General features: G+C 39.1%; 1 protein-coding gene across 1 annotated transcript; it reads left to right on the top strand.

Moving 5' to 3' along the window:
- The first annotated feature begins 38 nt into the window (after positions 1-38).
- Positions 39-8,651, top strand: ZUP1 (zinc finger containing ubiquitin peptidase 1). Its single transcript, XM_079299029.1, has 9 exons — positions 39-403; positions 1,903-2,019; positions 2,958-3,067; positions 3,806-3,974; positions 5,460-5,648; positions 5,938-6,106; positions 6,696-6,847; positions 7,174-7,394; positions 7,966-8,651. The coding sequence occupies exons 1-9, from the start codon at positions 109-111 to the stop codon at positions 8,011-8,013; spliced, it is 1,470 nt and encodes a 489-aa protein (XP_079155155.1). The 5' UTR covers positions 39-108; the 3' UTR covers positions 8,014-8,651.
- Positions 8,652-10,643: the final 1,992 nt, after the last annotated feature.

Below are 10,643 nucleotides of genomic sequence, written 5' to 3'. Positions count from 1 at the left end.
GCCTCTGCGCGGCGCGCGCCCGTCCCGGGGCGGGGAGCGGCGCTTCCAGCGGGAAGCGCGGGGCGCGAAGGGAAGAGGAGGGAAGGGCGGGCGGTGAGGGGTCCCGCCATGGTGCTGTGCGCCGTGTGCGGGCAGGCGCTGCCCTCCGAGCCGGCGGCCAGGCGGCACCCGCAGCGCCCGTCCCTGGGCCGCCGCCAGCCCCGCTGCCCGCTCTGCGCCGCCGCCGCGGGCTGCGCCGAGCTCCGGCGGCGCTCGGAGGCGGCCCAGCCGGAGCCGGGCCCGCCGGGCTGCCGCCGGCCCGGGACGCCGCCCGAGTGCCCGCTCTGCGGGGAGGCGGCGGGGCCGGAGCTGCAGGAGCACGTCAGGGCGCGGCACGGGCACCTGCTGGGCGCCCCGGGCACGGGTGAGCGGCGGGGAGGGACGGAGGGACCTGTGCGGGATCGGGGCTGCCAGCGGAGAAGCCGCCGGGGGATGCAGCGAGAGCAAAGCGCGCGGTTGTGTGTTTACATACTGTAGCTTATTTGCGGTGTGAGCGGAATTTTATTTTGGCCAACTGGGCGAACGCTGGTAGTTATTTCAGCAACTTGCAGGTGGCATTTCTGCTAGTGGGCAATACTCTTCTAAAAGTACCATTTGTGATGTAACAAACTACATGTACTGACTAGATAAATGATGGTTAGGATGCAAATTGTGCCCGTGCAGACAATCACACCGCATAATCTATGATTAAAATATTTTTCTTAACACCTCCCTCCCAGAACACACCAATCGCACCTCCAGGTCGTAGCATCGAACAACATTTTACATCCATGTGTGCAAATAATGCAGAACTTGAATAATGTACTTGCCTGCATGCCCGTTTCTGCTTTAAAATTAGTTGTATTAAGATGTTTTGGGTTTTTATGTATTTAACACGTTTCAGAAAACTATATTTTACGGTGTCACATGCTTCTGGTGAGTTTAGATAATTATACCACTAAGTTTTCCTCCAATCAATCATAAGCGTTTAGCTGGGACAAATACCTTCCAGAAACTGCTAACACAGAATATCAACTTCTGTCTTTTATGAACCGAGGAAGGTGCAGATAAAATCTAGGGGCTCGAGGAGGGCAGTAAAGATGGAATCAGGCACTTGTCTGTGGTTCTCTGTGACAGAACAACAGGCAGTGGGCTCAAGTCAAAATATGAGGAATGCCATTTAAGTGCAAGAACACTTGTTTTTACTGTGGGAGTGGCTAAACACTAGAATACGTTCCTCTGGAGAGATTGTGAAGGGAGTTTGTAAAGAGGCTATACTTGGAATTAGTCAGAAAATGAATGACTGGCAAAAGCTGTGTGCAACTTTGCCTATTTAATGTGACCATTCTACCAGGGACTAGATGATCTCCAGAAATCCTTTTGAACTTTGCCTATACTGTGTGATACTCTCAATAATAATCCTAAACTGCAGAAAGAACATTTATTTGAGGAGATGTGGGAACCAACAAAATAAGAATGACAGCACTTTTTATTCTTTCATCTCAACAACTGCTGTGTCATTACATAAATGTTAAATTTTTCTGTTAGCAGAACACATCTTTGTATTAATGGTTTGATATTTCAGACTAAGCAGTTATTGATATAAATCTTATCATAGCAAATATTTATTTGTATGTTAAGTGGGGCAAAACTTAATTGAAAGAAGGAAAATAGGTCTTAAAATTTTTGTGTATTTCGATACAAATTCTTAAGTGGTGAAGATAGTAACAGCTGTTTGGAATTTGCTGCCTTTCACTGGGGAATTTCAGTGACACACAAACTTCATTACTGTGTATTTGTCTTAGATTATGTATCAGTTAGGGGATGATTTTAGCAAAAAGCCACAGGAATTTCATTAACCAAGAAACTGCATTTCTTTTTTAGACACAGGAGATGGTGAACAGCTATATGAATGTCCTATGTGTAGTCTTACCTGTACAGACATTCAGATACTTGAAGAACATGTGGATTTACACTTAGAGGAACATAACTTTTCAGAAGGTATGTGGGTTCAGAAGGCTTGATAATACTTGAAACCATTTGCAAATATCTGCATGTTTTAGTGTAGAATCTCCATAAAATTTAAAATAAATATTTCTGTATTTAAAGTGAGCTTGTACACATGTGTAATGAAGTTAACATAGCTAAAGTTCTATCACTTGCCCAAGTGCTCTACTTAATTACTATGCTAATAAAGAAATCTTTGTCTATGCATGGTTGATAAGTAAATGAACTGCATGTTAGCCAAAAGAAAAACTTAGAGCAAAAAATGTTTAAAAGACAGCAGTATCATATATTTGTTTTCCTAGCTCCATAAAAGGCTTACATAAGTGGAGTTTACAGTGGCATGTTCCTCTGTGATGAGTTGAGAATTTATAGCTTCTAAAAACTTCAATTTTTTTTTCTCAATTCATTTCTGCAAATAATTTGCTGATCCATTCATCACAGCATTAAAGTAGAAAGTCTAAATTAATTTTATTTTTTAACATGGCTAACAGAAACTTAAGAGGTTCCCAATTAATTTCTCTGATTTTTGTCACTTCTTTATGAGACTGGTAGCAATGGTCCTAGATTCTAATAAGTGGTATTAAAGGAACTGTGACTTCCTGATAACAGTGAAGTGAAACACAGTAAACAAAAGCTGTCTTCTCAGTGGTACAGGTACGTGCATTATTTGCCAAGTAATTGCTCCAGTAACTGCATAAACTTTGTCCAAGCCAAGAGTGTGAGTCTTGGTAGGCTGAATGCAGTCAGTCCTGTTCAGCATTTGTTACTAGTAGCTCAAAAAAATATGGGGTGCACCTCCTAAAATTAATGCCCAATTATGTTTATGTCTGTCTACTTAGAAAGGAATCTCTAAAAATTAAGCAAATGATCCCTCAAAACAGTACTAACCTCCTGACTGAGTCCCCTCACTTTGTAATGTTGTTCTGGGGTAGGTGGAAGCATTAGAGATCTAGAGCTGGCTCAGCAACTCCAGAGTGAAGAAGATGAGCGGCAGAGATCGGAAGAAGAGAAGCAAGAGAGGGAAGAATTTAAAAAGCTGCAGGTATGCTCTTGATTCTAAATGGTAAATTTAAAACCAGTTGTGCCTTTAGAGGCTGTGTATCTTGGAATTGTAATGTCCTGGAATGGCCTTACCAGGTCAGACGGTGCAAGCCACACAGTGTGTGTTGAGATAATTGTGCAGGGGTGGGTTGGAAGCAAATTCAGTCTCTTGGCAATGCTGATCCTGGCAGAGTGCTGGACATGACAGCCTTGAGCTACTTGGCTTTACAGCTTTGAGTGGTGCTGGCTCACGATGGGGCTGGCTGCTCCCTGTGCTTGCTGCTCTGCTCACACCTGCTGCCTGTGCTCCAGCCATCTCTAGTGCTCTGCCTTGCAGTGCAGCCTGGAGCATATTCCCTGCCAGAGTGCCAAAGGCTCTGAGCATCCTGGCTTTCCTTTACTGGAATACCATCACCTGCTCCAGGTCCTGCTTCCCTCTGTCTCCCATCCAACAGCCCTAGTAACTCACTTCCCACTTTCACTACCTCCTTGCCAGACTGCCTCTGTGCCAATGGCTCTGCCAAGAGGGAGCAGAGGGATATGTTTGCTCTTCCAGGTGTGGCTTGTCCCACATTCATGTTCAGGAATGATGCTTGGTCTTCAGCTCTAAAATAATTGGAATTCTGGAGTTTTTATGTCTCACAATTTTTCAAAGTTACTGAGAATTTTGAGAAACTGCACAGACAAAAGACGAGTTCTGAAAATGTAATTTAAATCATGCACATTCCCTCCCTAACAGAGACAGTATGGCTTGGATAATTCTGGTGGCTTCAAGCAGCAATTTCTAAAGAATATGGAAAGAGAAGTTGATAGAGGAAGGATGCACCCCTTTGAATATCATAAGAGAAAAGCTGACATAATGGAAAGTTTGGCTTCTGGTATAGATGATGGGAAAACGAAGACATCAGGTAAAGATGCTGAAATTACACAAGTAAAACTGTACTTTAGATATCTTAGATTGTAGTGACCAAACCAGTCTCTAACAAAACAACATATTGTTGTTGGTTGTGTCCTGGTTCTAAACATTATTTTCTAGATAAATCCAAATTTTTATAGTCCTAAAGAAATTAAGTCTTGGTATATTTTTAAGCTGCATTCTAACTTGCAGGCTGTTTTTTTTTTGGTTTTTTTTTGTTTGTATTGCTGTGGAACTTGGAACCAAGTTGTCTGGTTAAGGACACAAATACATATATTGTATGTATCAGGAGATGCAAATGTCTTATTACAAGCTGATTTCCCTTGACTCTGTGCTTGTTTCTGCTTAGTACTCATTGATTCCAAATCCAGTGTAGCTGTTCAAATTTACAGCAGCTCTTTGCCTTGTGTTTCTGCTAATTGTTGTATTGTGTAAGCTGTTGCAGACAAGCACAGTGTTCACCTGATTACAAAGCCCAAGAGAGAACTGGGAGGAGTAACCATCTACTGGATACATTCTTCTTTTAAACATTTTATAGTTGGTGCAGCAACACAGGTTGGATGGGTCTCTGTGTCTCTTTCAAAATGCTCCCTTGTCTTTACTTTCCAAGACCACAATCCAAAGGTCTTTGAGCCTGTTGCTAGTGGTTCTGGCTTACAAAACTTTCACTTGATTCTTGACAGGTAAAAGAAGATTTCCTCTGTCAAATGAATTGCTTGGAAATAACATGTTTCAAGTTTTCATTCTTGGTAATGATTTAGATTTCAGGGAGGTTCTTAGAAAATAATTTGTGATGACTATGGAATAATTCTCTTGACAACAGCATGGTGATTAAAGGGCTTTTGGGATTTACATGTATGAATTAGAGAGAGCATTCCCAAGCATATTCTTTCATGTAACAAAGGAGAACTTGGAATATTCTGCAGGAGGATTATTTCAAAATACTTACAATAATTCTCAAGTTCTCTGCCATTTCTGCCAGTGTTCTGTTTTGTTTTGGTTTTGGTTTTTTGTTTGGTTTTGTTTTTTGTTTTGTTTCTTCCCCCTTCTTAGTTTCTCCCGGAAAAATAAATTGGGGGAAATAAAAGGTTTGCATAGTATGCATAAGTATTGCCATGTTTTTAAGATGATGTAGTACTGGAGGTGGCAGGGCTATAGGAATGCTTTATTGGTGACATACTTTGTCTATATAATTGTATTAGTTCCTTTGACTATCACAGTTTATAATTTAGTCCAAGCTGTTTAATCACAGTGTAGCATCAGTGAAAAAATGGATTTAGTTTTGAAAGCTTCATAGTACATAAATTCATCAAAGTAAAGACCGTTAATCCACTGCTTTTGTGATTTGGGCTCTAAATGTAATGAAGTTTTAAAATAAATTATATTAATCTGTATCTGTTCCAAGTTGGGGAAGGAATCTTCTGGTAAGTTTAGTATTTCATTTTACAGGTAAACTTGCGATTTTGTCTTCCTTTAGGAGTCATTGAAGCATTGTGCTCCTACTATCAGAATGAGAGCAAAGATGTGAGGCGTGTGTGGCTTTCAGCAGGAGTAGATCACTTCCACTCATCTTTGGGCGACAGAGGCTGGGGTTGTGGTTACAGGAATTTCCAAATGCTCCTTTCCTCACTGTTGCAAAACAGCTTCTACAACGACTGCCTGAGAGGTATTAAACTAAATGCTGTTTGTTCCACGTACCTTGGATGACAACCTGCTGACTGATGTTTTGCCTTTTCATTTATACAGCAAGTCTTACAAGGTCAATGATACCTCTTAAATATGGTTATTGTACCACTGGAACTTACCATGAAAGAGTCAGAGGTGAATACTGGCTAGAAATGATGTGGTTGAAATTTTGCCTTTAGTTTTTTTGTTGCATTTTTGTAACATGAGCTGCCTGTTATAAAAGAAGCTGAAGTCACTGTAACAACAATTCAAAAGCTTTTCTGTTCCAGATACTACACTAATTCCTAGTATCCCAAAGATTCAGTCCATGATTGAAGATGCCTGGAGAGAAGGTTTTGATCCTCAAGGGGCATCTCACTTCAACAACAGATTACATGGTTCCAAAGCATGGATAGGAGCATGTGAAATTTATTCACTGCTAACCAGTCTCAGGATAAAGTAAATATTGCTTTTTGTTGTGGTTGTTACTTTTAACTGCTGATTTAAGTGCTGTACCTTTAAAGGTTAGAATTCCCAACTGTGTGATGACAAAGCCACCTTAGTGACTAAATTTAACCGATTGTAAACAAATGTGATTTAAAGCAGCATGAAGCTGTGCAACTACTTACAGGTACATGTAACTACTTATAGGAGGTACATAAACTGAGTAGCTGCTTATTATTGAGACTTGATGCAGAATTATGCCACATAGGCATAAATTAAAGCATTTATTAAAAACTTCATTTCTCTGAAAGCTTCTTCTCAAGAAGAACTAAATTTCAGCTATTTTCTATGGCTTTTAATTGGATTCTCTAGTGTACATGTATCACATACAAAAAAATGTAATATTAATTTTTGCAAGTTTCACAAGTTCTTATTATACTGAACAGGGTAGGGCACTTCTTTCTTATGTAATAAATTTTCCAGTTTGGGACAGTATGTTTCATTGGTTCGTAATTATGTGTCCCCTACTCCTGTATTAAAGAATAAGAAAGTAGTAAAAAAACCTGTTCGAAATTTTATTGCTTTCATTCTCAATGTTTTATAGGTGCCAAATCATTGACTTTCACAAACCCACTGGCCCTATGGGTACACACCCTCGCTTGTTTGAGTGGATTTTGCATTACTATTCTAAAGATAATGAAGGTGGTGCAAAGGTGGTGTGTACTTCCAAACCACCTATCTACTTGCAACATCAAGGTCAGTGTCACAATATGCTGGTTTCTGACTTGTCTTTCTATTTGTACTGCAGTTCAGAGCAGCATTTTTTAGTCTTTCTTCATTGAATTGAAGGCGTGATTTTATTTCCTGTAATTTTCCTATTTAGTAAGATCAACATTAAAGTTTCTATTTTTTTTGGATGAAGAGCTGAATGTTGGGGTCTCAACTTTTGACATGTACTCCTAAAACTACCTTATTAAATTTCAAGTAATGCCTTCCTTGATCTGAAAATTAGTCATGTGTTACAAGGTAGTAAATGGGATTTATGTGTTTCTAAACTACTGATACTCTTATTTTGATATTAGGTCATAGTCGTACCGTTGTTGGAATAGAGGAGAAGAACAACAAAAGCTTGTGTTTGCTACTGTTTGACCCAGGATGTTCTTCCCAGCAAATGCAGAAACTGCTGAAACAAAACAGTGATGGAACTGGTCTCAGACTACTTCGGAAATTTGTGGGTAGCCTAAAAGAAAAGCAATACCAGATAGTGACTGTAGATGGGGTGCTCTCTTTGGAAGAGAAAGCTGTAAGTATCTCAGGAAACGGTTACATTTGTAAGAATTTAAGACCATCTGCATCTCTTCTTTGAATGCGTATGCATATATGGTTGCATGGTGGATTTTTTGCATCTTTTCACTTTCTTTGATGTTTTCTCTCTTGTTTTCTGCTTATATAATCCCAGGATATCAAAGCCAAAACCATTTTGCATATAAATAGATGCCACCTTGATGCAATGGATAACTTCTAGGTCTTGTATGAAGTTTTTAGCCCTTTGTACATGCAAATTAAGCCTTTTTAAGCTTTTCATTTTCTTACAATGTTTTTTCCTATATAACTGACCATGAGCATGTAAGTTACTTACAAACACTCAGAGTGCAAAATTACATTCAGAGGTTTGAGCTGTAGAAATTTTTATAAATTTGTATTTAAAAGTATCAGTTTAGAGTGTTGTCTTGGAAGCTCCCATTTAATTAAGAGGAAATGCAACCTCTGACACTTGTTAAGATTACTAAACTACTGATTTGAAAGAAGCTCTTTAAAGTGCTGGTTTTGTTCATTTCAATATTTTCTTTTCCTCTCTCTCCACCTATTTTTAGGCTCGCTGCCGTGCTTCTCAGGTCTTAACATCAGAGAAGATTCCTTAAAGGATACCTTTGTAACCTGCTTCTGGAACTTGCTGGGTGCAAATAATAAACTTCTGGACCATGGACCCTAACTCAACAATTTTTAGACTTAAAATACGTCTCCATAAATGCCTGGGGGCTCTGGGGAAGCGCAACACTGGAGTAAACCTGTTGTTTCTGTGTTCAATCAAAACTCTGACATCCTGATACAAATGTAACTGAAGTATTGTGGTCCTTGTCTTACTAGAAAATGTTTTCTTAGTTGCTTAAAATCAAGAACACCTACTATCTTGTAGCAAATTATGCAGTGTTGTTAATGAGCAGTGGATAAAGGTGCTATGGAGCTACTCAATTGGAGTTCCTGGTCATGGTTTACCTCTGCAAATGTGACCAGTCTTCGATTTCTTCATGATTCAGTCTGTTCCACCAGGGATTAGTTCACTAGTAAATTTCTTTTCGATTAGCTGGCTTCTCTAGATGTATCACTTTAGGAGGCACTTAGGAGGTGGATCAGTGTTGGTGTTGGCTAAGAGGTCTAAGAAAGCGGTGTCCAAAATAGTGTGTGTACTTTAGATGTTGTGCAAGACAATCCTTTGGGGTGGAGGAAGAAAATATTCCTTTTGTACCATGAAGAAATAAAATTAATATATTTTTTAAAATTCCATCTTCACTTCATCCTTTTAATTTCTGTTTTTTGTGTTTTATATACCCCAAAAGGACACTGCCTTTTGACTAGTGCCTCCGTTGTGCAGGGTTAATGTCATTTGAGAGACTGGAGCTGTCTGCTGAAACAGATATATTGGGTGTTCGAGGCACTTTGCTGTACCTAGGCCATGCTGTTCTGGTTGAATGTAAGAGCCCTGCCCCTCCAGGAGGGGAGCAGGTAGCACAGGGTGTTTTTGATTTACCAGCTCTGTCATGCATCTGCCTATTATAACTGGAGTTTAGATACATCCCTTTTATTTAGACTCCCTCTTATGCTGACACCTCAGTATAGGTGTAAGGGCTTTACCAGTAACCTCTTTCTCTCATGTTTCATGTGCTCTGGCAATAAGAACTTGTCATTTTTGGAAGCAGTGAAACATGTGAACGTGGACAGATACTACAATCCACAAATCACTGATTTTTTTGAAATGCATGAAATTTAAAAAAATTAGTTATGAAAATGCATTCATTTCAGTAGGTATGTACAAGTGGCCTAGAAGCTGTGAAAGGTTTAAATACTTAGGACACAAGAGGGGCTTAGATTAGGAAAGAAAGTTCCTGGGAATTGGGGAACTATCAGCTCCCTTACTAGCCCTGGTCTGTGAGGCAGGTGTCAAAGGAAAGAAAAGGAGATATGCCCATAATGCAATCATCATTTAGATGCAAAATCCTAGTTTGAGATTTACCCACAGCATATTTATGTGGTAAGCACCATCCTCCAAATTTTAACAGAGCTCTGGCACCAACTCTTCAAAACAACTCAGCCTGTTCAAAACTGAATTTGCTCTGGTCAAGGTGCAGTGTTGCAACTCACTACTGCCTCCATGCATTACAGTGCATGCTTTGGACTCAGGCAGTTAAAAACAATATGCAAGACACAGGTTGTCAACATCAGGATTTTAAATTACTGTAATTCTGTCAAAGTTTGCAAATGGGATTTTATTCAACTAGTAAGAATTAGTTTTCAATCTAATCCAAAGTACATAAGCAAATTTAAATATCCCAGCTAAACTTTTTCCTTTCTCTCTGTTCACTTCAGCAAATCTGTTTATTTCAGCAAACTGACAAACACACAGTCAAGCTTATTCTCATTCAAATTCCCTTTTATTTCACAAATGTTAATTGCTAACAAAACTAAACAAATCTGCAGTTCAGATTGAGTCACTAAAACTTCTTCCAAAGACCTGGAGGAACAGACTTTATGCAATTTTTTGTCACTTCAACCCTTATTACTTCCTCTGCTTTGAAATATAACAGCAAAAACATTTTCACATTTTAAATTGTTTTACATAATTTTAACATTTTTAAGCTATACATTCTCTGCATGAAAACCAATAAATATGTTAGTGTGAAAACAGGACTAGAAAATTTCATTATTCTAGAAATATAATGAATGAGAAACTTCCTTTCATATGTAGATGACTTATTATTGATCCACTTGGAAAATTTTCTGATTACCACATTTGCACAGACTACACAGGATTCTTGGATTGGTCCAACTTGAGAGAGCTCCAATTCAGTGTTTATGAAAAAAACAGCAGTTTTAAACATATATAACTGAAAATGGAAATCAGCCTTAGGAATTAAATGGGGTTTTATGCAGCTGAGTTGAGACTTACCAGAAATAAATTAAATTCAGTGCTGGAGCATTTTAAAGCATTGTAGCAATTACACAGGAAGCTGGATATAATAACTATGAAGATTTCAATCCAACTGTATCTTTGGAAAAGACAAGATTTAATATCACATTAGCTCACAATTTTCTTAATGTATCTGATATCTCTGTTGAAGCACAGATCCTGCTTATTGCTTTGAAACATAAAACATCATTGAGACCTAGATGCTTATCTAGAGTTCTTAATAGCCAAAAATAAAAAGATCAAAGGGATGACAGTAGGAACAAAGGCACATGGTTAATTTATAAAAGTATTTACAGGGTACTTGAA

This window comes from Erithacus rubecula (assembly GCF_903797595.1).
Source record: "Erithacus rubecula genome assembly, chromosome: 2".
NCBI classification, from domain to species: domain Eukaryota; kingdom Metazoa; phylum Chordata; class Aves; order Passeriformes; family Muscicapidae; genus Erithacus; species Erithacus rubecula.
Note: the sequence above shows the minus strand (reverse complement) of the source record. Positions and strands in the feature narration are given on the sequence as shown.